The 25,666-nt window shown below is 52.8% G+C and overlaps 1 protein-coding gene across 3 annotated transcripts in view; it reads right to left on the reverse strand.

Annotated features, from left to right (window-relative positions):
• Positions 1-260: 260 nt before the first annotated feature.
• Positions 261-25,666, reverse strand: part of TCF7 (transcription factor 7) — a 77,942-nt gene continuing 52,536 nt past the window's right edge. The window contains exons 4-12 of one of the 3 annotated variants that reach the window (XM_074156691.1): positions 24,536-24,668; positions 21,342-21,432; positions 15,450-15,560; positions 14,823-14,985; positions 14,521-14,628; positions 10,356-10,404; positions 8,174-8,246; position 7,709; positions 261-293 (exon numbers count right to left, since the gene is read on the reverse strand). In XM_074156691.1, the coding sequence (XP_074012792.1) occupies positions 261-293; position 7,709; positions 8,174-8,246; positions 10,356-10,404; positions 14,521-14,628; positions 14,823-14,985; positions 15,450-15,560; positions 21,342-21,432; positions 24,536-24,668 (762 nt within the window). Of the gene's footprint in view, positions 294-3,158; positions 3,708-7,708; positions 7,710-8,173; positions 8,247-10,355; positions 10,405-14,520; positions 14,629-14,822; positions 14,986-15,449; positions 15,561-17,387; positions 17,475-21,341; positions 21,433-24,535; positions 24,669-25,666 lie in introns of those variants that run through there. The other 2 variants (XM_074156694.1, XM_074156692.1) reach the window with 2 other exon arrangements.

Below are 25,666 nucleotides of genomic sequence, written 5' to 3' on the forward strand. Positions count from 1 at the left end.
TTTGAATAGCCAGTCTGGCAATTTCTTTATTTATAAAGCTATAAACATACTTTGAACATAAAAGCCAAAAAAAAAAAAAAAAAAAATACAAACTCAGTGAAGTAAAAAAATTACAACAAATGATGGATAGTCATTGGACAAATGAAAGTACAGCTGTGAAACATTTATCCCTGCTACATACATACAGTGGTTTTAATTGCTTTAACGAAGTGGTACTTCCATGACTTCTACATTCAAACTGATTTCAGGAATTCAAAGACTTATTTCAAGAAGAGTTGAAATTGCTGTAAAAACTTTAAAAAAAAAAAAAAGAATCTTGTGGCGATAAAAGCTTAAGGGTGAAGTTTTCCTTCTATTAAAAAAAGAAACAACCCAGAGTATTAACGTAAAATGGTAACACTTCATATAGCATTTCTAAAGACACTTTTTTTGGTATTAATAAAAATAACTTTGTTTTGGCATTTAGTTATCGGGCACGTAAGGAAAGTTGGTCATTGCTCAGTGTTTTGTCTTGGAAACAGGCAGCTTAAAGGTCTCTTATCTCGTGTTTTGGGGAGAGGAAAGGAAAAAAAAAAAAAAAGAAGAAAGGTTAAATTTTCTCAGTCCCAGCAGTATAAACTGAAGGTGTTGCGGTTTTACTGAGCGGCTATTCTGAGTTTATACTGCGGAAGCTGGAAGCACCGGGGGGGAAGGTCTGGCTCTAAACCGGTGGGTTAATGGAGATGCTGCTGTGCCCTGAGTGCACGAGGAAAGGCTCCGGAGAAGGGGCGAGGGGGGAGATTTTGCAGGAATCTGATGGAATAACTGGGATAGGGATGGTCCTTTTTGCTGGTCGGTGTGACCTGGACCAAGGCAGGAATCCCTGGTGCTGCGGGAGGGACCAGGGGAGCCCTGAAATGAGGGGGTGAGAGTCCCGGTGAGTCCCGACGTGAGTTTGGGCTGCTCTGGTGGGGACACCCCCTTTGACACTGCCCAGGGCCCTCCCCTGAACTTCCTCTGCTCTTCGTTAGACGCACCTGCCTTTTCTGTTGTACCTGCCTTTTCTGTTATACCTGCCTTTGCTTTGCTGCAGTTACACGTTTTATCCAACCACGAGATACCCATCAGGTATGAAACGATGCCAGCGTTGAGTGACAGAAGGCCACCGTGACCCGTTTGTCACCTGTGGCGCCCAGGCTCGCTGCCACCTCTACATCAGAGGGTCTCAGAGTGACAAATGCTGGGCTGAGACACGGCTATTTTTTTATTTAAGCAATTTTTTTTGTTTGTTTTATTTTCTAAAATATTGTGATTTTCTAAATCACAGATAAAAAGAGACTATGTCAGAGCTGGGAAAAGGCTGCTGAGTTCCTCTGTGCAGCGCCGGAACGTGCTGTTGGTTTTAAGTTTGCTAAAATAATTAAAACCCGAGCCGATTGCCTATTAATCTAGTGCTATATAATTAACCCTCGGAGTGGGGTAAGTACACGACCGAGTGTCCTGCTGGCAGTCGGTCCGGGTAATGCTCCTTCTCCAAAGGGTTAAAATGACTCTGTCACACTTGGAAAATGACATTTTTTCAAACTTTTTCAGGCTCGTGCACGTAGTTTTCATTCAGTGCTTCTGAACTTGCATTTACCCGGGAGAGGAATAAAGCGATAGGTTTAGCTCTAAACTAAAACGGTGATTAAAAAAGCTACGCTACTATAAGCAAAAGTACCTAAATAAAGGGAAATAAACCCAAAGCTGCTCTACAGACTAATCAGGTTTGGTTTTGTGGGGTTTTTTTTTGTTTTTTTTTTTAAATTTTCAATCTTTGAGGCATAAACTCGTTTAAAAAGTTCTGTTTCACCCAATGTAAAAAAATTAGGGTTTGTGAAGAAGTTCCTTTGTTAAGAAAAAGAAAATAATATAAAAATATTTTGTACATTATAAAGGTCATCTTAAATTTCTTGCAGTTCTACAATAACATTACTACAGGATTTGTATTCCATACTCTAAAACCTATTCTGTAAAGTAGAAAAAAATATAGATACCCCCCCCCCATCTCCCTCTGCGTGGTGTGTTATTTTCTCTCTTCAGCGGTACAGGATAAATTTCTTTCGAGGAGGAAAAAAATCCACCCTGGACTAAACTGTGGTCTCTGAGGAGTCTGTAAAACTGAAGTAAATCAAGAATTTGGGATTAATTTGGGATTTACATCAGTTCAGGGAGATCAGAATCTGCCCACGGTGGTGGTTTTTTTTTTTGGTTTTTTTTTTTTTTTTTTTTTGGTGTTTATCAAGCTGAAAATATACATAAAATACCAGGTCAATGTTTTCAAGCTGGAGAGAACACGTCGAGGTTTGGCATCACCTTGGGAGTGGAGGGATCTTTTAGAAAAAGCCAGAATAAGGGGGTTTTAAAGGTTTTACACCAAATTATGAAAAAAAAAACCCCAAAGGGTTCTGATGTTGCTGAGGGTGGGTACAGAGGGAGGCCAGAGGGTAGTGTGAGTTCTGCTGCCGGGCCAGCGCCGTCCCCTGCCCCCCTGGGGACAAATCCTGATGGCAGGGGTGACCCCAAACCGAGCAAGGGGACCTTCGGTGGCCGGTCCGGGCTCCTCTCCGGGGGCCATTAGTGGTCCCTTCTCCTCTGCCCCCCTGCACGGGACGGGATGGGACGTGTCCGCACCGAGACCGGTACCTGTAAACAATTCCCTTCCTGTTCTCAAACAAGAAGTTGGAAAAAAAAAATTCACCTCGTTGGTTTAAATATTTCATTTCTCTGTCGTTCGCTCAGATGAGAGACCATCGCTACATTGAATTTTGTTTGTTCTTTAAAAAAAAAAATAAAAAAATGCTCTTATTCCAGCTTTTCCAGCTCCGTGGTCTAACGGCTCCGGGAGATGTGTGAGTGCAGCTGGGGGAGGGGGACAGGGGACAGCGGGGTGGGGGTGACAGCACCTACACCTACTGCAGCAAAGCTGGGGAGCTCGGCTCTGCTCTGCCATGCGCGAAGGTCACCCCGTTAAAAAAAAACACCAAAACAACAGGAAAAACCCCAAACAAACAAAAAAAAGCAGCACAGGGCAGGGACAAAAGGCTTGTTTACTCATCAGCACTTTAAATTTTGGCAAGTACTTATTTTTTACCTTTTTCTTTTTTTCCTTTTTTTTTCTTTCTTTTTTTTTTTTTTTTGAAATCGCTTATCCTTAACCCCCCACCCCCCGAAAAGAGGGAAAAAAAAAACAACAAAAAAACCCAAAAATAAACAGATGAGTTTTCCAGCATCCTTAAAGTCATCCTTGTTGCCTAAACTTGCACGTTCTACAGCGAGGGGGGGAAATTCGGATGGTCCTTTCCGGCGAAACCGGGTTGGGAGAGCATCCCCGGTGCCCCGTGTCCCGGCCGGGTGCTTGGGACTATGTCCCCGAGGAGGCCACGCTGAAGGTTGGGGACTCTGCGGGAGCAGAGGAGCACCTGGTGATGGGTCTGGAGGAGGAGGAAGAGGAAGAGGAAGAGGAGGTGGCGGCGGTTTGGAGGTGAGCGGAGACGGGGAAGGGGTCGGGCTGTTCCCTGGGCGCGGGGTCGGCGGGGGCTGCGAGCTTGTCTGAAGGAAAAGCAGAGGAGATGCGTTGGAGCGCGTCCGGAGGGGAGGGAGGGGAGTCTATAGCACTTCCATCGGAAGAAACTGGGCTGGCACAGCGTCCTTCTCCTTGTAAGTACCGAATGCACTTCTTTTTCCTCCTAGGAACAGTGAAGAGAGTTATCTGTGAATAAAGGGTGAGCGCACGGTCACACACCGGTGTGCAAAGATGGGGACCCCCCACCCCACGCATCCCCTGTCGCTGCAAATCCCGGCTGGGCTCCCCCCAGTCACCGTGATCCCTGGCCGGGCATCCCCGGATCACCGCGACCCCGGCCAGGCTCCCCCTGGTTCCCATCCAGGTTCCATCCAGGTCTCCCAGGTCACCATGAACCCCGAATGGGTCTCCCATGTCACCACGACCCCCGGCCGGGCTGCTCCCCGGTGACTACAACCCCTGTCTGGGTCACCGTGAACCCCAACTGGGTCCCCCAAGTCATCATGAGCCCCAGCCAGGCTCCCCCTGGTCCCTCGCTGTGTCTCCAGGTCACCATGAACCCCAAATGGGTCCCCCAAGTCACCATGACCCCTGGCCGGGCTGCTCCCCGGTGACTGCAACCCCTGTCCAGGTCTCCCAGGTCACTGCGAACCCCAAATGGGTCCCCCACGTCACCATGAGCCCCAGCCAGGTCCCCCCCGGTCACCACGACCCCTGGCTGGGCTCCCCCGGTCCCTCGCTGGGTCTCCCAGGTCACCGTGAACCCCAAATGGGTCCCCTAAGTCACCGTGACCCCTGGCTGGGCATCCCCAGATCACCATGAACCCTGGCCAGGCTCCCCCTCGTTCCTGGCCGGGTCTCCCAGGTCACTGTGAACCCCAAATGGGTCCCCCAAGTCACCACGACCCCCAGCTGGGGTCCCCCTGGTCACCATGATCCCTGGCCAGGCTCACCCCCCCCCGGTCACTGCCCCCCCGTTCCCTGGCCGGGTCTCCCAGGTCACCGTGAACCCCAAATGGGTCCCCCAAGTCACCACGACCCCCAGCTGGGGTCCCCCCGGTCACCGTGAACCCTGGCTGGGCTCCCCCTGGTCCCTTGCTGGGTCTCCCAGGTCACCGTGAACCCCAAATGGGTCCCCCAAGTCACCATGACCCCCCCGGCCGGATTCCTCCCAGGTCACTGCGAATCCCAAATGGGTCCCCCAAGTCACCGCGACCCCCCCAGCGGGGCTCCCCCCGGTCACCGCGACCCCCGCCCGGACGCTGCCTCCTCCCCGCCCGGGGCCGCTGCGCTGCTCCGCGGCCACCGCCAGGCGGCGCCATAACGGCGGCCCCGCGGGGAAATGGGGGGGGGGGGCTCTGCGCGGCCGCGCAAAACCCGCGCTGGCGGTGCCCGCTCCGCGCCCGCCCCGCTGCAACTGCGCGGTGTGGGTTGAATTCAAATGGCAAGGGGGTCGGCCACCGGCTGAGGAGGTGAATAAATAAAAAGAATTACACCACCCCCCCCCCCCAAATAGTAATAAAAATGGAAATAACGATAAAAATAAAAATAATAAAATATAATAATGCAATAATAAAATAAAGAAATATATCAAAAGAATAAATAAATTAAAAATAAATCCAAGAAGAATAAAAAAAATCAAACCCATAATAAAGTAACAATAAAAAAATCAAAATAATAGAAATCAAAACAGTAATAGAAATCAAAATAAAGAGGTCATTTGATGAGAAGCTCAACACGCCCTGGCAACGTGTGCCCGCAGCCCAGGAACCCCCCCAGACAGACACTGGGGAGGGTGGTCAGGCCGAAGGAGGACCTGGAACTGGGGAGGACTGGGTTCCACACCCCCTCGCTGTGGAGCCTGACAAATAGAGCCCATCACCTGGGGAAGACTGACTCACAAAAAGGGGTTTTGGGGGTTTGTTGTTTTTTTTTTTTTTTTTCTCCTTTTACAGAAAAGTAACCCCCCGGTGGTGACTCTCTGCTCCTAGCCCCACTTTCCCAGTTAGAAGCCCGCTGGGACTGGGAAGGTCCCGAAGACAGCAGCGCCCGGGGAGCGGGGACCAGCCTCCCTTAGCATCACAGAATGGTTCGGGTTGGAAGGGACCTTAAAGATCATCCAGTTCCAACCCCCCCTTGCCAAGATACTCAGGTTCCCCACTTGTCCTTATGTCATGATTTGGGGGGGGGGGGGTGTGTGTCTCTAAAAGTCCTACAAACAAGTCCTCCACCATCCTTGTTGGGACTGGATTTGGGCACAATTTCTCCCCATCCCGTGACAGTTCTGCTCTTCAGTATCAAACCCAGGAATATCTACCCTGAGTTCCAGGTGCCACCTCCTACACCCGGATGACTTTAACTCCTCCTGGCCGCTCAGACCCAGTCCCTCGCGCTGTCCCGCGTCTCTCCGTGCTCTGTGTGGAGCCACTTTGCCTTCCCTCCGTGCGCCAGGTCCCTCCCCGTCACCTCCTACGGCTCCTCGAGCAGCTCAGTGCAGTTTTTAAACAGAAGAGCTCTCCAGGTGTCACCTTCATAGCAGCGAGGGACCAACTCCTCTGCCGGAGAGGGTATTAATGACTTCACGGCTGAAAGGAACGCCTTCCTCCCGGCTCCCTGCCTCGGCTGCCTCATTTGGGGCGAAACGGAGCAAGCGGAGCCCCGGCTGGCGTGGGCGCACACCTTGCTCTGAGCTCACTAACGAAGAACCAGCCCCGTGGTAGAAGGCGCCGTGAACCGAGCCGGTGTTGAAGGTGACCCTGCGCCCGATGGGAAGGAGAGCGGCGCTATTAACTGCTGCCGGTCTCATCGTTAGCCCTGGCGATCTAATTAACGCGCTACGGAACACGACGGCCCTGCTTTAACGGAATATTTAACTCGGAGAGGGGGGAGTATTTTAGAGGGGTTGGGGTTTCCCCACAGCGGAGGAGCCGGGTTTCCCATGGACACCTCGGGAAGAGCTGCGGGATGGGGAGTCCCAATGACCCGATACAAACCGAGCCATCGATTCACTGATTCCACCTGAAATAACAGGGGGAAAAAAACCCGCAGATCTGATACTCCAGCTTGCTGCTAATGAACCAATTAGTGGGCTATGGGCTGATGTGGCTCTTCCACAGGCTTATCCCTCTCCCTTAAGGAGCCCTGGAGGGGTTTATTCCTCTCCCTTTAGGAACTACGGCACCCTGGAGCCGTCGGCCCAGGGCCAGGGGGGAGAGGGTAAAGCTCTAGAGCAGCAAGACCCAGTTTCAACCAGTTAACCTCTCCGGTGGAGTGGAAATCCTCCGGTGATGCTCTCCGCCGGTGACCAGAGCGCGAAAAACAGGAGCCCTTGGGCCGGCAGCGGCACGTTAGTACGGGGAACTGCAGAAGAGCCGTGACGGACCGGGGTTGGAGAGACAGAGGTTAACACGTAACAGCATGCTAAAGGTCTCCGAGCACTCCAGCAGCCGAGGTTAATTGGGAAGCAGCGCAGAGAAGCTGAATTAAGAGCGTTCAAACAAAGGCAGAAGGAAGAACGAAGAGCCGGAGTCGTGCCCTGCGCTGCGGTACGGGGCGCTCAGCTCGGTGGCATCGCCCTCCGAGTGACGGGGGTGACAAAAACCCTCTCTCTGCACGTTCAAAGTAAAGTATTAATGAGTTTCCAGATTCTTAGGAGTTTAAAAGCGGGTGCCTGCTGACATCCCGCTGCGAGCTGGGGGGGTTCGCTGCAGCCTGGCACCCCGAGGCGCAGGACACGGTGACAGGCAGGGGACCTTAGGCTCAGCCACCGGCGCCTGGGCTCGGGCTGCCAGCAAGGTCAGTGGCCTTTGGGACACCGTGGGGTTCAGATTTGGGTAGACTCAAATGATTTTAGTCCCTTTAAGCTGCGCTAAGCGCATTAAGCAATTACTTCCAGCTTTTTCTAGAATCCTCGATGCATCGGCATAAAAAAAGTGCTATGAAAACCTCTGCCCAGGCTGGAGCCTCTCCAGACTCCAGTGCCCAGGTCCGGAAGCCCCCCCCAGGAGCTTCTTCTGCTTTGGTTGCATTTTCAGCCCCCCCCTTCCCCGAGCCAGGTAACGCTTGGTTCGTGCACTGAGCTTTAACATCTCCTGGCCACCTCCGTTCCCTAGAAGCCCAAGGGGCTTCCAAACTGTCCCACTGCTCGATGCTCTCCCACCCCACGCTGGGTGCTGCCAAACTGTAGGGTCAAGAAGAGTTGGATCTTTAAATACAGGGTTAGCCCCAGTATAAATAGGGAAAAAAAAAAACCACCCCACATTAGTATAAATAGGAAAAAAAAAAATAAAAATCCCCCTTAACCACTCACTGCTGGCCCTGGGGTGCTATTTCTACAACGGGAAAGCTTTAATGGGGGAAGAAAGCCCCACGTCAGGCTGACAGAGGTCTCCACCCTGGAAATAAGCTTTTAACCCCAGCGTTACACCCGCGTTGCCCTGGGGTGGGGGTGTGAGAAGAAACCCAGGGTGCAGCCTGACCCTTGCAGCTGGGACCGAAGCTCCGGAGGATGCCCCAGAGAAAACCCCGTCCCCGTTTGGCCGGAGCAGCCCCCCGCCGGCGCTGGGAGGGCTGCAGCGAGGCAGGGGGGGCCCGGGAGCACCCCAGCAGCGAGGAGATGCCGATACACACCTGCACGGGCCGCACCAGTCCGTTTGTTGGTTGAGGCCAAAGCGAGCTCTGCATTTCTTAGGAGAGGCAGGATCTGAACACAGAAGCATGCGCGGCGGAGAGCGGGCAAGGCAGAGGCACAAAGAGGAGGAGGAGCAGGAGGAAGAAAAGAGGCAACATCATTTCAGCCACTTGAACACACGACTAACAGAACTACAATCCCATTTCTGGGTTGTGGTTTTTTTTTTTTTTTTTTTTTTTTCCTCCGCAACGGCGCTGGCACCACCTCTCCTGGAAAAAAGTGATCATTAGGCAAATATCAGTGATCACTGCTGGCAGCTGGGGAAGGAGGAGGCTTGGGAAACGGCCTCAGCTGTGGGAAATATGGGGAAATCCACAGTTTTTTGAATTATCTTAGCTTTGGAAAAGCTGCCAAACCCCAGAGGCGCTGCCTGCCCCCTCCGTCTGCATCCTTACCTGCTCCCTGCCTGTCCGGCAGCGACCAAACGGGGCTGCCAGCGAGCTGGGAGTGCGCACGGAAAAGAAGAGGAGGAAACGTGGCAGAAGCAGAGGCTGAAAGCAGAGTTAGCACCGAGGAGACCCAGGCCCGGGTTATCCTGCTCTGCTCCCCACCGTTCCCCTTCCAGCGTCCACAGAAAAGCTACTCTCCCCGGCCTTTCCTAAAACCGTTGGAGTTTTGCTGTATAATTCCGGGACTCCTCAGGATGAAGCCCTGTTTGCTTTCGTGCACATCATGGTTTTTTTTTCTTTCTAGGGCTATCGATGGATTTGAACAGCACCTTTCTGTGCCGGATTCACGCTCCCTCTTTCAGCCACCACCGGCGTCTCCTGTTGTGTACGACCAGCAGCTGGTTTTCAGCCCGTAACAGGTGAAATTATCACACACGTGGATATATAGATATCTATATACACTACGTAAAGCGTAGATATAGATATATAAAAATATCTATATACGCTACATAAAAGCTTAAACGCTTGTACCAGCCTAGGCACCGGGTGAGATCAACAGTTCTAACTAAACTGGAGATATTACTGGGACCCAGTCATGAAATTGCTTTTTTTATGGACAATTCAAAGAGCTCATCCAGCAGCGATTCATTAAATTAATGAGACAACCTGAGTTTTATGAATGAATGCAGGCTGTGGGGTGCTGGTCGCGTGGATGTGTAATCCACAGCAATAAGACCAGAGTTGGACGCCCACGTCCTGGCCAACATCTGAAGCAGATGTGCACCTTGGAGTCCCCAGCTGAGGTGTGACAGGTCTTTGCGTGGGTCTGCAAGGCCAGGAGAGCAACAGGCTGACCTGGCACCCTCCCCAAGGAGCTTTTCTGGAGGGAGAGAGCGCGAGCGTGTCACTTAAAAAGCGAATAGCCCATCATCTGGCTGACTTAATTTCATCCAAAAGTAAATAAGAGCAATGAGCAGTAAGGAGCCGTCAGGCTGGAGAGTGGGGAAAGCTCTTTGTAAGTCCACAGGCAACCACAGAATGGACATACTGGGAAAAACAGGCTGTCTAACTTCATGTGTACATGATGCCATAGTGGGCAAGGACAGCCTCTCCATATCTTATCGTGAATATTTAATGATACAGATATTACTTATTCCTGTTATGGCAGAAATACTTCAGAAGCCAGCACAGGAATAGCCTTGGATGATGGGAATGTGTGTGTCACCAGCTGAAATCTGGCAAAAGGGCCTTTTCTAATAATCAGGGTGGTGCAGGGAAGCGACTGATACTGGTTGGTTTGTAGTATGACTTGACCTCTAAGTTACTTTGAAATGAACGCCAAATCTGGGATAGTCTCATGGTTGATCTTCAGCCTTTCACTGCATTTAGTCCCACATGCAATAGTGATGCATTTGAGAGGCAATTTCTTTAATTAATAGTATCTGTGGGGCCATTCTGTGGGGATGTTTTGAATAGACTAAGTTTATATGAAGTTATGCACTTGCCAAAGCCTAATATTTTTGGTTTTCACACACTATCCATGTAATAATTCAAACATGTCTACAAAAAAGTCACAGAAATGTTAATTTACCACGTCTTAAAAAAAAAAAAAAAAAAAGCATTTCTTTAGTTAAGCTTAAGAGAATAAAAGAAAACATGGTAAAACACGACAACTGCTTCGGATTATCCCCTCTGAGCAGAAATGGACAACCACCGAGCCGCAGGCACTGACCTGAGTTGGAATCTTGCTGCTTTTCCCGTGTTCGTCTCTTCTTTTTCCCCTAGGGAACCAAAGGAAAGGCTATTAGTCCCTGTTCTCAGGAGACCGCGGGGGCTGCGCAGGGTCTGGGGGGGCTGGATGGGGTGAGGGGGGAGCCCAGGTGAGGGGCCAGGTCCTCAGCTGGAGCAGCCACGGTGCCACCGGCTCTGCACGTTCCAGGGCGAGATGAACTGGGAATCGCTGCAAGGGGACCCGCACGGGTTTATCTACATGGACATCCCTTTCCTCTGCCCAACCGCCCAGTCCAGTGCTCCAGAAAAGAAAACCAGGAGGAATTCTCAAAGTGACCACCCGCGGTTGTGTTTGTGCACACCCAACAGCTGCCTTTGACACAGCACAAATGTGTTCTGGGCATCCACCTTCGCTCAGGAACAGCCCCTCATTCCCAGTCCCCCCAGATCCAGCGCCACAGGCGTTTTCACACACCCCCAGCACACCAAAACCACCCGGCACGAGATTCACGTGAGAACCACAGAACGACAGGGGTTGGAAGGGACCTCTGGAGACCATCCACTCCAACGCCCTGCCAGAGCAGGTTGCACAGGAATGTGTCCAGGAGGGTTTGAATGTCTCCAGAGAAGGAGACTCCACCACCTCTCTGGGCAGCCTCTTCCAGGGCTCTGCCACCCTCACAGGAAAGAAGTTCCTTCTCATGTTTAGGTGGAACTTCTTATGTTCAAGTTTGTGCCCATTTCCTCTTGTCCTGTCCCTGGGCACCACTGAAAAAAGACTCCCCCATCCTCTTGCCACCCACCCTTTAAGTATTGATAAGCAACAGAAACTCCAAGGAGACAGCGACCGCGTCCCTGTCACCACCCCCAGCATCTGCTCCATCTTCTTCCCAACACGCTGCTCCCTGGCTCTGCTTTAGGAGCCCATGACCAGGCTACAAAAGCAGCTGAGACCCCGATTTACACCACAGCCTGCTTGAGAAGTCACAGGAGAAAACATTAAGAGGATGCAAAACAACTCTACTAAACGCATTGCCTGTGCCAGTGCTGCTCAGCACCCCCACCAACTCCTGCCAGTCCTCCTCGGCCCACCCTGATGGGTCTCGCCGGGGAATCCCACCCCTCACACCTTTAATTAATTAATTGATAATTTAATTAATAGGTTTAACTAGATCGATGGAATTAACCAAGATTTACTGCATGCAACAGAAGCAGTCTGATCAACAGCTGATACCCCCCTTTCCCCCCCGGCATATTCTTATTCCTTCTCCTTCTTTATGTTTCTAAAAAGCACTTGGACCATTTTAGCACCTTCCCTATTTCCAGTCTGTGTTGGAAGGTAGTGCCTTATACCCACACAGAAATCGCTCCACAATATGTTACCAGGCGGAGCATCCCTGATTTCGAGAGGGTAAGAAAATTGTAGGGAAACCCACAGAAATTTATTTTTAAGTAATATCTATTATCTATAATCTTCCCTATGTCAATGCTTTTGCAGCTCTGGACCCATCTCTCATTCTTCCATTTTCTTCCCTCACTAACAAGAAAACCCAGTTCTGTCCCCAAACTGCCTCTCTGACTCACGATACACACCGACTCCCCTCACCTCCTAACGAGATCATTAACGAGGGCGCAGCGGGGTGGGAGAAAATCGGGCCTGCCTGGAGCAGGCGGCTGGCAGGGCTGCCTTTGACCCGTGACTTTTTCTATGACTTGTTGTGGTTTGAGTGAAGGTGGAAGGCTCCGAGCTGCGGTAAGCTTTTTCTTCGGTGTGGGAGCAACTGTATTTCCTGCCCGGTATCCGCATCACGTGCTGCAAAAGTGACCTACATTCCTCCTCCTCCTCCTCCTCCTCTTCCTCCTCCCTCCTCATGCTCCGGAGAGAAAAAGCATCTCTTCCAATGACCCCAAGACCCGAAGCTGCTGGAAGAGCCAATGTCAACCTTTGCAGATGAGTAGCTACGGAAGGAAAACTCTTCCGGAGCAAGGAACCAGCCCGTGCCAAGATGAAGGATGCTACAGGATTGAGATTTCCATGGATGATGCGCTGGGGTCTTGGAGGAAGATGGTGCCTTGCTCTCCAGAGGTTGATGCTCTCCAGATGTGTGTCCACGGACGCTGCCGCCCTCCGGAGCCCCCCTTGGAGATACCGGGGCAGCACCTTGGTGCTGCCCCGGTATCTCCAAGGGGGGCTCCGGAGGGCGGCAGCATCCAGCACTGATCCTGCAAAGCTGGATATGGATGCTGAGCTCCTAGTCTTCAAAGAGGCAGGGATGCCTGTGCTGCTGCAGGGAAACATGGGCTGGGGGCTTCCCATAACCTCTCCTTCTTCTACATCACCTCTGCCCTCTGTTTATTTTGCTTTTTCGGTCTCTTTGAGGGTGTTTTCTCACCCCGGGTGCAGTTTGGGCTTTCTGGTGGTCAGGGTGGGCTGGATGGGTGCTCGCCGTGCGGCTCCCAGGGGAAAGAAAGCGGCTGCGAGGGAAATGACGGAGCCTTAGATCAAAGGGCAGAGCCCTTGCGCGGATGGATGGAAACCTGAAGACTTACGTGTGCTTTGCTTCAGGTTTCTAATGAGCTCGTTAAGCATGTAAGACCAAAACAGCCGAGAAAGCCACTAGAAAAGACCCAGAGTGTGGTACCGTTACACTTATACAACCTCGTTTAACACGGTGCCGCTGAAGTGATGAATATAGCTAAGAGTAAATGAATTTTTTTTTTAAGAACAACCTTTAAAAGTTCCATGGAGTGGCCCGGAGGCTTCCCAAGTGTCGGCCCTACCACCGTGAGCTGTGAAGCAGCTTTGTCCCTTTGGCCAACGATGTACAGTCAAGTCAGGTCTCTATAAAATCCACAGCACAGGTTTTTCTCTGCTCACACCTTGGGGATCGGTTTGGCATCGACTGCTGCAGCCCAAACCGGGGGAGATCAAGGCGGGAATTTCTTCTGGCTCCGGGAATGCACGATCCCAACACTCAGCATGTTTTAGGACCCTCTGCACTAGTTAATTTTTATTGCTGAGAATCATTGCTATTTGCTGTGTGGCTCAGCTGCTGCACTCAGCACCCACTGCTGGGTTTGGGGGATTTTTTTTTTTTTCCTTTTTTTCAAACTAGAAAGGGTTTTTTTTTTTCCCCTAACAGCAACCTTGGCTGGGAAACGGGCTCACTGAAGAGCTGGGTTGAGCTCGCAGAGCTGTTGTCTGCGTTGGCTCAAGTTGCACACGAGTACTTTGAGCACGGTGTGCTTGATTTGGTCAGGGTCCTCTAATAATGCTAGAGGGGTATATAATGATAATCATCACAGATTGGGGTGGGATAAAGCCCCAAAGGAACAGACAGAAACTCTGGGACTGTCATCCTGCCACTGCCAATGACATGCCCTGCAACACACGGGGCTGCTGCTTGGGATCAGCCCCACGGAAAGTCCAATATCAGACCTGAACAGCCTGCGAGACTGAGGTTTGCACTACAAAAAGCAGCTTATACTTTCCTATTTTGCCTTTTAAAAAATTATTTCCCATTATTATTATGCTCCCATGAGAAACCCTGCACTAGTTCTAAACCCCCAGAGCTGAGGCAGCAGCCCACAATTCGGCAAATCCCCCCAAACCTGCAGCATGTGCCCGGGCTCAGCATCTCGTACCCAGGGCTACGGAGCCCGTGATACCCAGCCCCATGATTTAAAGCTGATAAACGAGGTGCTACCACAAAGGGAACGGAGCTGAGCAGGTTGTGGGTGCCTGTTCAGCCCACCCCAACCAGCCAGCCCACCCCATGTTTCTCCTCCCACATCTCTGCCCCGTGCTCTAGGGAGGTGTCTCAGCTCCTGCCCGAGATGCACAAAGCAGTGAGTTTCCACAAAATGATATTTCCAAAGATCATCCTCATCACTTAAAAGTTCCTCTTCCTTTCTACTTGTATTTACTCGGACAATAAACAGACAGACAGTCTGGCAGCTGGGGAGCTATAAAACCTTCATGCTATAGGCAGGCAACGAGCCAAGAGGATGTTCGAAATACTCCTGAAATGTGAAGTTCTATAGCTATGGTGCCATCAGGACCGGCATCACCGGGGACAGGCGGGATGTTTGGCAAACACCAGTTGACAAACTGGTGTTTCTGGCCGTGCCATGGGGAGGGGGTCCGAGCCGTGCCAGCCACTCACGTAGTTGTCTCGGGCAGACCAGCCAGGGTAGAGCTGCATGTGGAGCTGCCGTTCCTTGCGAGCCAGTTCGTAGTACTTGGCCTGCTCCTCCCGGGACAGTGCGTGCCACTGCGAGGACAAGCATGGTGGTGAGAGGTGGCCCCCGCTGTCCCCTCCCAGCCCATCCCACCACACCTGAATCTGCGTGTTTAAGGGATAAGAGCACCCGGGTTTGAAAGCAGATGCTTGTTATGTGCTTAAGAGCAGCACAAGGGATGGGGATGCTGGATGGGACGATGGCACTGAGCCCCCCAAGCTCTTACCCTCCTTCCCAAGATCTGGTTGATGGCAGCGCTCTCCTTCAGGGTGCATTCGGCAATGACTTTGGCCCTCATTTCTTTCATATACAACATGAAAGCATTCAGGGGCTTCTTGATAGTGGGCTTCTTGGCTTCCTTCTCCCTCTTTGGTTCTGGTTGAGGTTTCCTTGGTGGGATGGAAAGAGGAGCTGTCAGCATCAGAGCCACCCTCCAGCCCACCTGCCTGGTGGCACCAAGCTCAGCAGAAGACTCGATGCCAAACCCACCCCATGGCACAAGCCGGTGGGGGGCTTGAGATCACAGAATCATAGAATGGTTTGAGTTGGAAGGGACCTTAAAGGTCATACAGTTCCAACTCCCCTGCCCTGCGCAGGGACACCTCCCACTAGACCAGGTTGCTCAAAGCCCCATCCAACCTGGCCTTGAACCCCTCCAGGGATGGGGCATTCCCAGCCTCTCTGAGCAACCTGTTCCAGAAGGATCTGCACCTCGGACACATGCCTTTGCCTGATGCAGGCAGAGCTCAGTGTTCACCCATCCTCCCCATCCGGGGAAGCATTAATAGGGATAAATGAAATGGGCATTAAGGTGCTAAGGCTGCTGAGGAGCCCTCCAGCACTTCCAACTTACATGTTTCGGTCATAATGCTCCATCTCTTGCTTGCCGGAGTGGGGCACGATGGCGGGGTGCGGGATGCCGGTGGTGTGCATGCCGGAGCCCAGCATCAGCGGGTGAGTGAACCTGCAACAGAGAGCGGATGAGCCGAGGATGAGGATGATGAGGATGACGCTGGGGAGCCAGGCGGAGCGGTGTGTCTCACGAGGTGGCACTCTGACGTGGCAGAAGCAGACGGGAAGCGGAGGACATGGAAAGCAAACCCCCTGGGTTGTCCCTGCTGCGATGGCATGGCCGGCCAAGATGCCAGGTCTGGGTTTCCCGCAGCGGGAAACCAGCCTGACCGAGATCCAGGGCTCTTCCAACCAGCGGTTCCAGCTACTTGGCTCTCTCTTGTTGCAATATCTTATTAGCGCTGCAGGAAGGAACAACAAACTCAACCCAAGGCTTTGGATGGGAGAGATTAGGACCACCCCGCACCTTTCTTTTAACAGGAATAGCATAAGTCTGAACATGAACCAAACTGCAACTCTAGGAGGTGCACCTTGCCTGAGCAATGTTCTCCACCAACACAGGACTGAGATCACCAGAGGTCTCGCTAGCTTTCAAGCTTCATTAGCTCTCTTGAGAATTTTAGAGGGTAAAGCCAGCGCCGTCAGCTTTGCCAAGCTTGCCACTTTATGACTGCAGCTTGAGATGGCAGAATTGCCCATGGGAGATGAACTGTTCATTAGATATGCTGGCACGAAAAGAAAAGCTGTTTAATTTAATCCACCGGCACAGCCTGATCCTTATCTGACCAGGTGTACTTTCTCAGCTGCAGCAACCCTGCAAAATCCACCCCAAAAAATCCTGTGAGCGGGAGCTCCCGTGCCGGGCTCGGGGAGGCTGATGGGCCTCGCCGGGGAACCGTTAGCTCCTTTCTCGCCTTCGAGGCTGGGCAAAGTGATGCCTCGGTGAGCAAGGAGGGCTGACCTCTGCTGCAGGGCTACGGGATGGAGGAGTGCATGGGTCCAGGTTTCTGCCCAGCTACGGGCTTGCAGGGGTAAGGGTTTGCATGGTTTTCCTGTGGGAAACCTCCGCTGAAGGCTCTTCAGGACAAGACAAAGCAGAAGCGAAAGCCGGTGCGTGAGCACACACAGCGGGCACAGGCATGGAACGGTTTGGGTTGGAAGGGACCTTAAAGATCATTTTGTTCAAATGATCATCTCGTTGGAGCCAGGGGGGCTTTGCCCCCCAGCACACCCGGAGGAGCTGGGCTCTGCCTTTTCCATCCACAGGGGATGTATTTCTCTCACCAGGACTTCACTGGGGTCTGGGTGTATTTACAGAAGGCAAAATTTGGTCCTGGGTGACCATAAACTTGTAGTATAAATGGTCCAGGGCTGTGTTACACACTTATGTCTCAGAGGGCTGAGCTGTGTCCATGGGGGGACAGCAAGTAGCTGTGTCCATGGGGGGACAGCAAGTAGCTGTGCTGATGGGGGGACAGCAAGTAGCTGTGTCCATGGGGGGAAGGCAAGTACCTGCCCACTGCCTGTCCTGCTTGTAAGGCTGAGACCAAGTGGAACAGATGGGTCTGCAGAGCAAAACTCAGCGGTGGTGGCCACAGGGGTATATTCAGGATTAGGGTTAGTGACAAGGAGCAAAATCCTGAGGAACAGATTCCACCCCCTTTTCCCAGTGCTGAGCTGAAGGAGTGATTTCTGACTTTGTTTTGACTTCTGCTGATGAGAACCCAATGGTTGTGCATCCTCCTGGGACGCTGGACATTGCCCTGACTGCCCTTTGGACCAGACACTGCCTCAAAGAGCCTTCTCTTGCCACGGTGGCCCTGGGGAAGGTGGGTGGCCGTCCCTGGGTGGCCGTGACCTGCTGCAAGCTCCTGCTGCACAGACTGCAAGCTGCGAGACCAGCCGAGCTGCTGCCCTGTCTCACACAGCTCATACTCACCTGGAGAAAGAAGCCCCAGGAGAAAGCGCTGACGAGTACGGCTGTCTAAATCCACATGACGGGAGCGGATAGACAGACTGGCTCTGCCTGGGATCGGGAAGAAAGAGTCTATAAAGTATCCACAGCTACGTGGCGTTTCCTAAAGATACCCTTTGCTAAGGGGGCTCAGAACACCGATGCCCCCGCAGCTCTGCCTGGTGGGATGCTCAGGGTGTCCCCCGGGGCTCAAGGGGCAGTGAGGGACTTGGGGCTTTATTTTGGGGGAAGCCGGGTCTCCCTGCAACGGTTGGATCCAACTCTGACCCCCCCTCCATCCCCGGTGCTGGGTAACGCTGCAGCTTGGAGTTCATCCTGGTAAAACGCAAAATGCTGGGGGGGGTGTGTGCTGAAAAATGAGGAGACGTCGCTATTGCACACAAAAAGTTGCTTAAAAGAGCACAGTTTGACCAAAAAACTAAAGCCTGGTCAGAGTCTCTCTCTGTGTGATGCACAAAAGGCTGCACAGTCACAGGCTGCACCGGGAGGATGCCCAAGCACGGGACTTTCCCGGTATCCAGAGAGAAAGCACCTACTCTGCCCTCGTACACACTTCAGAAAGGCTCTGGTTCCCCCAGCGCATCCCTAAAAAGATGCCCATCATTTTTAAACAAGCTAAAAGCTCAGTCCTAAGTTTCTTTGGAAAGTTATTTCACGCTGGAGACCGGGCAGGTACCAGACCTGGAGCTGGAAATTCATTTTGAGATAGGAAAATAACTATGCAGGAAGTTCCTCCTCGTTCCCAGCCAGGGAAAACCCCCCCCTCGTTTTCATATGGATATCGCTCAAAACTACCTTGGCTTCTTCTGCAAACCTGCCAAAAGATGCTAAAACTGTGCATGGAAACTGGGAAGCCCGAAGAGGACGCGATGGGGTGCTTAAACCCATGCAGATGCTCGTGCTCTGCATGGGTTTAAGCCATGGCCAGGCTGTGCCTAAGACCAGCACCAGCTATTTTCAGCTCCAATTAGTAAAAAAAAAGCCCGTTATCATTCAGTGCAGTGCCCTGCGAAGGACCAAGCTCCTGGACGCCAGGGATTTTTCAGGGCTCAAGACAGTTTCTGCCCCGAAGAGGAATAAGGACAGCACGGTCAGGCCCCCGGAGCCGCGCTGGGGAGGAAGGAGGTTTGTGTTTCTGCCGCTCCGGGAGCTGCTGTGTCTTGGCTTGACCGAAATCTGCAGGATCTGTCTGTCGGAAAGGCGGGCGAGGCGGCGGGGCTGTTTACACCCTGCCAGGCAGAAGCCCTCTCCCACCCTTAGATGTCGGCGGGTATAAACACACCAACAAACAGCCAAGTGTGCTACCGCGCACGGGGAAACCGAAACAACCTTTGAAGTCGGAGGCGGCTGCCCCAGGGCCGAGAAAAGACTGGGAGCTAATCCAGAAGCGACACGCGTTCCCGCAAAGGCTGAGATACCAGGGTGGAAAAGGAGCCGGGCATCGGCAGCTTCACCCACAGGGATTCTGATGTGCAGGTTAACGCCACGGCAGAATCGATCCCTGATGGTCGGGGACGCGCAGTTACAGCCCGTAGCACCCGGGTGATGGGAAAGTGGTTGGAAAAAAGGCAGGGGACAGCCGTGGAGGGGGTGCCACGGTGCTGCCGGTGCTCGGCCCGGGGAGCGACACGGTTCGCAGGCTCCCGGCCAATGTTTGCTGCCAGGCTCCCGTGAGCAAAACTCACTTGACTGGACTCTCAGAGGCTTTTATCCCACTGTAATCCCAGCTAATTACAGAGAGAGTGATGGCAGCTCCTCCTCCCGAAGCGCTCGGTGAGAACAAAGCCCGTTTCTGCCCAGCTCCTGCCTGTTGGCTCACGGAGGAAAAGCTCCTTCTTGTGCGCGGCTGCCCTGGCTTTGCAGCACCGGTGTCAGCATCCCTGGCATGAGCATCCCTGACACAACCAGCCTTGACATAAGCATCCCTGGCACGAGCATCCCTGGCAGGAGCATCCCTGACATGAGCATCCCTGACACAAGCATCCCTGACACGAGCATCCCCAGCACGACCATCCCTGACACGAGCATCCCTGGCACGACCATCCCTGACACGAGCATCCCTGGCACGAGCATCCCTGACACGAGCATCCCTGACACGAGCATCCCTGGCACGAGCATCCCTGACACCAGCATCCCCTGCTGCCCGCTGCCTCCAGCACAGGGTCAACGCTGCCGCTTCTGCACCCATGTGAGGACTGGGCACTTCAGGAGAGGTTTTGGGGCACTTCCTGTAAATTTTGGATGAGGAGAAGCTCTATTAGACACACACACTTCCAGGGGCTGCTCTCTGCTCCATCAGGCTGTTTGCTGTTTTACCATATCTGCCCTATTAGTCACTAATGAAGGCATCTGACGAAGTTGCTCGAGGATGCCGAGCCCCGCAGATGCCGGAGCAGCTCTCAGCAGCACAAACTCCCTCCGCCACCCACCCACCGACAAAACCTCTGTCCAACCCACACTTCTTTTCCCTCTGCACGCCCAGGGCTGCCCTTAACAGCATCCCACCACCCCAAGAGTGGACCTTGCACTCAGCAAACAGGCTCCTTTCTCACCCCCCAACTATTTCTTTCATGTTACAGCACAGTCACCCCAGTACTTGTTTTTCCTGAGGATGAATCACATCATACGAGGAGTTAAATCATCGCCCAAGAGTAGCAAATTTAGCACAGAAGGCAAAATGTAATCTCTTTGAAGCCAAACTCTGTATCAAAGGCCACAGCCTCTGTTTCCTTGTGGTTAAATATCTGGAACGTGAAATTCATAAACAAAACAAAAAGCTACTATTTTACTTTGTGTCTTAATACGCTTTGCCTCTCCCAATTTTTGCAGTATGTCTTGGAGGTCTCTGCCGGGCTTTGCGGGGGGTTTTATCAGCTGGCACCAGGGAGGATCTGGCCGCCTGCCCCCGCCATCGCAGTCATAGAATCATAGAATCATCCAGGTTGGAAGAGACCCTTGGGATCATCGAGTCCAACCATCTACCCTACACTACAAAGTTCTCCCCTATACCATATCCCCCAACACCAGTCCTCACACTGTCCCCATGTCCCGGCCACCCTGACCCCCTGCCTGCAGCCACCAGCCTCCCCGTGAGCCTCTGAAAGGTCCCCGTGTCACCGACCGGGATTAAAAATCAATCTGAAGAGCGATAGTGCCCACACGGCACCGCTCCCTTGGTGTCCTTACGATCGCGGTGACAACAGCCAGCGGCGATGACCACAGAGCACAGACCAGTGTGTTTTTAACTCGTGTCCCCGGGGCAGGTTTCCCAACAGGTTCTGCTTTCTGGGATGCTCCTTGGGGCTGGCTCATGCAGGAGGGACTTTTTGGGAGTGCCCCAGCTCACGGTCCCTCCTTTCCCGTCCCCCCCGGGGGCAGAGGGTGCCACTGATTTGGCTGTGCCAGGGCCAGGCTGTGGGTACCAGGGTCGTTTGCTGGGCAGGACTCTGCCACCACTTATTTCTCCCTGCGTGTTCAGACCCCGAGAAGCACCATGGCCCAGAGGATGGAGCATCCCATTAAGATTACACACACTCAGGGAAAGCACTGTTTGTGCTGAAAACCCCAGCGAGGGAGAAAACTACCTCCTACTCAAAAAGAGAGGCTTTTCTTGCGATTAGGAGAGGCGAGTAGGAAGCTCTCCCTGGGCTTCCCAACCCGCACAGGCAGGAGAGAGTTTTGAACTGGGCAGGTTGTAACCCCACTCCAGGGATGCCCCAGCTGGGACAAAGCCTCTCTGAAGATTTGCTCCCCATCCCTAAACCAGGGCTGAATCCTCCTCCCCATCACACAGCACGCAGGAAGGATGAAGCTGGACCATGGAGGTTACGGAGAACGGCGGTTTGTTCTATAAACCGTGCCCCGCAGGGGGCAGCCGGTGGGCTGGGGGCTACGTGGGGCTGAGCCCTCCACACTCACCATCCCATCGACGGCGTGATCTGTCCGACTCCACCGGGAGGGAGGGGGTAGAAACCAGGGATGTCTGAGGTCTGGGAAGGACGGTGCACTCCTGGGAGAAAGAAGAAGGAGATGAGTTGGACCCGAACCACTCTCTTGACCCCCCCCAGGGCTGCTCCATCGACGGGCACTTGCGGGCAGCAGGGAATAGATGTGAAAGAGCTGTCTGCAAGTGGCAGGGGATTTTAATTGCCCTTTTTATTATTGTGGTTCTCTCTGTGGGGATGTGGTGGGTCGTCCACGTTCCTGCAGAATCCCAGACACTCGTGTACTGGGGTGGGGAAGGCCGTTTGCTCCTGCACAAGCATCATCCCTGCTCTGTGCCACCCCTGGGGCCAAGCAGCAACTTGCTTTGGGAAGGATTTGTTGGACTCCGGGCATCCCTCTGCCCTGTTCAGGTGCACAATGATGGTCAAAGCCCCCCCTTCCCATCAGTCACCCCCAGGACCCCCCAGGAGCGGCCAGTGGGGATGCTCCAGCAGGCATCACTTCTATCTCCATTTTAAACAATTTGAGTCTCCGTTCAAAGCAATGGTTTCGTGGGTTCTGTCGGTGCCAGGGAATGGCAGAAGTGGGTATGGTGCCAGCTGGGAATTCACCCTGCGCACGGGGAATCCCTGCGCGAGCTTCAAAGCCGCTGGCACGGGCAGCACAGCCAGAGGAGACAGCCGCAGCATCTCCCCGCTTCTACCAGGACTTGAAAACAGCCCCGTGGAGCACAGGGCTGCGGGTGGGACTCAGACAACCACAGCACTGCCAGCAATGGCAGCCCCCGGCTGACCCCCGGACTGGAAAAATGGTGGGGGGGGTGGAATTGGGGGCTGAGCTCTGCTGCAGCATCGTGTAATGCTGCCTGCTAACCAGCCCCAGACAAAAAATCACAGACAGAGATTGTCCAGCAGCTGTCCCAGGCAATAAACACATTGGATAAATTGGTGGTTGGTTGCAAGCAGTTTGCAAACTCCAAAGTCTGGATAATTCTCCTAGGTGTGATGAACTGGGAATGACACCAACAGATTCCAAGCGTCTTATTAGGAGTCAGCTAAAATACAACTATAACTGAACTGAATGGGATACGTAACTCAGCGTGAGGTTCACCTACAGCTGCGCTCAGGTGGGACGCAGCAGCCCCCCGAAAGGTCAAACCAAACCAGCACCTGCGTGAGGCAGCTGCCAGGATCTCCTGAGCTTTGGACCTCCAACAACACAAGTTGCGAAAGCCCGAGCACAAGTTGTTCTCGCTGGCCCGGTGGTTAGGGCACCACCAGCCACTGACTCAGAAGATCCTGCTTGTATTTCCTTGTCTGCGTGTCCCTGGGCTACCGAGAAATACTTTTAAAGGGATGCTGTGAGAATGAGTACGGGGGTGACTCTCAAGCGCTTACGCTCGGTGATAATGGGAGGTATTTTGGCGATGAAAACAGAGATGGGACACATCCAGAATGAACGGGGAAGGAAACCCTGGCCCCAGCAGCAGGGATGGGGCGTGCAGAGCTCATCACGGCTGCACCACGGAGGCAGGTCCCAGCTGAGGATGATGGTCTGAAACCTCCACAAATAGGATTTGGGGGGATTTCTGGGATGGACAGACCTCCCCTGCCTCCGATGTAAATGTACAGGCTAAACGGGAAAGGGCAGACTGGGAATTGCTTGCACAGAGGGTGTGCAGCCAGCTTCCCAGAATTACTGGCCCACCGCAGAGATGGATGCATGGGGACTACTCCAGTGCCAACCGTGGCCTCCACACAGGGATATTACCAGCTCATCCCTTGGGTGAGCTGCTCCTGCGTTGCTTAAGGCTTCCCAGGCACACGCTGAGACCCTGGAGGCAGCTCAGGAGGGGCTTTGTGCTCCGAAAGGCATCTGCAAAGGCAGCTTGAAGGAAGGTGCGTCGGGTTGCCTTCACAGGAGACTTCGAAATCTGCATGCTTCCTCTGGAGATTTGGAAATCTGCCATTAGCTGAGCTTTTAAGGGGTTTATTTTGTTAACTCTTCATATTTTTCTGCTGAGTTTATCATGCTCTGGTGGCTGCCAAGCAATGTGCTGGCTGGAAGAAAACCAGGATGGGCCTGGGTATTTCTTACACTGGACCTAAGACCTCTCCATCAGCATCCCTGTGATCAGAACGTGGCCTCTGGGTTCAGAGCAGGGATAATTCAGCACGTCCTCCAGCCAAGAGCATCCTCGATACCCCATCGTTTTAGCAATGATGTTGACTTGGCGAAGCTGATGTCTCTGGGGCAGTTTGGATCGCTCTTGGGTGCAGTTTGGATCGCTGTTGGGTGGAGGCCTTTGCCCAAATCACCCTAGTTGATTTTGTGCCTCTCTTTTCGCACTGATTTCTCATCTCTGATGGACCCCATATCCCTTCCCGAATGTGCCGTGACGCAAACTCTCAATTTGCTCACTTTCACATTGAAATCAAGACCAGGTTTGTGCAGAGGCCTGGGTAATCTGAACAGACGTTGAAAGATTCTGTTGTGCTAACGGAAGGTTGAGAAAAGTTTGATTTCACACTCCGCTTGCCAGTAACCCAGAAGAACGATGGGCTGGGGTGAATTCCTGTGCACCTACCTATATTTTACAGCTCAGGGCTTAACCTCTACCTACTGTACTTTCCTCCGTAGCCTCACGAGCTAATTGACGTGTCCTGGACTCACACAGGAACCCAAAGAGCCAAAGCGTGTGGCAACCGCATAACGTGTGGCTACGGACACACACACATAACAATCCAGTTAGCTGTCAGACCCCGATCCTGTTTAGTCAAAATATTTCCTGTTTCAAGCATTTATTTTCTCATAATGACAACCTGACAATAGTTTGGGTATGAGTCAAAGGAAAGATTACTTTCCATTTTCTGGTTGACTCTTACGCATCACCTCGGGTCTGGTCTCAAGCTCCAGGACAGCTTGTAGAGAGAACCGAGCACCCTTCATCAGCAGGGTTGGCACTTTCGATATCAAACTCCTCTCAACCAGGATTACAAAGCATTGCCAATAAGCTAAATAAACTCCCACTGCTCAGCAATGCCCCAGTTCAACAAAGCTGTTGACTCTTCCCATGGATTTGGCACCAGGGACGTGACAGCCTTGATCTCAGTGGTCTCCAGCACCGTCCCCGTCCCACCACGCCGATTCCCTGGCAGTGCCATTACCTTGTTTCTGGTTGATGTCGGCGGGCAAGTGGGGCGAGTGGGAGCCGTGGCTGAAATGGTCGTTGCTGTAAGGGATGAGCGGGGTGAGGGGGTGGACTCCGTGGGACGGCTGCACGACGGGAACTTTGTTGGACTGCAAGAGACAAGGAAGGAGAGGGCTCAGATGGCATCGGGATCCGTGAACAAGGAGGGGCGATGCCCTTTGCAAGTCCCATCATTGCAGGCGAGGCTGGGAATTACTAAAAATCCCCAGTGACTCTCAAGGGCAAGGCAGAAAATGCCCTTACCTACTTAAATAAACACTACAGCATCCTGCAAGAAAAATCCATCAACTAAGCAAGTGACAACAGCCGAAGATGACTGCACGGGTGGGTGGAAAATAGCCCAGATCAACATGACGGTTTCAAAATTCAGAAGAAAATTTTTTCATTCATTTCCAGCATCTTTCATTCCAGGATGAATGCTACAAGCGTCTTACCCAAGGCACTGCTCTTGTTTTCTGCCGTTTTTTTTTCTACCACAGGGTCTAAATCTGGACTTTCACATCCTGCACATTCACTCTGAAAGCCACGCTCGGGCTTTCCTGCCCCCGGGCTCTCGAGCAGGGAGAGCCATGGTGACAGCAATGCCTTTGAGAACGTGACGTGGCCACCAGCGAGCCCTCGGGCTGAAATCCCCCTCGGTCCCAGCTCCAGCGCTGGGAGAAGGACCGGAGGGAGTGGAGACAGTGCTGGGGATGCGAAAAACCCAGGAAAACTGAGCAAAGTGTCTCCTCTTGCAGCTCCTCCTGGTTCTGAGGAGGCCATTGGAGCCCAGCATCTTTGTAAAAGGCGCCTTTTTTTGTGAAGGAACAGGGAGTAGCTGTGCGTGTTGGAGCAGAGAGAGGGGAAACTGTTCAAAAGAGCTGCATGGCTGTAAGGAAAACACACACACACACACACACACACACACACACACACACGCTGCCGTCTCCCTCCCGCCAGCTCCTCGCCTCCAGCATCTCGAGCTGCTCCCTACATGCCCGGTTTCGCCCATGGTTGCCTTTAAACCCAAACCGACTTCACCTTGGTGGTTGGAATGTTAGGATTTGTCCCAGACGAATCCAGAAAGAGAAACAGGACTGGGAGCACC

This window comes from Numenius arquata, chromosome 11 (assembly GCF_964106895.1).
Source record: "Numenius arquata chromosome 11, bNumArq3.hap1.1, whole genome shotgun sequence".
NCBI lineage: Eukaryota > Metazoa > Chordata > Aves > Charadriiformes > Scolopacidae > Numenius > Numenius arquata.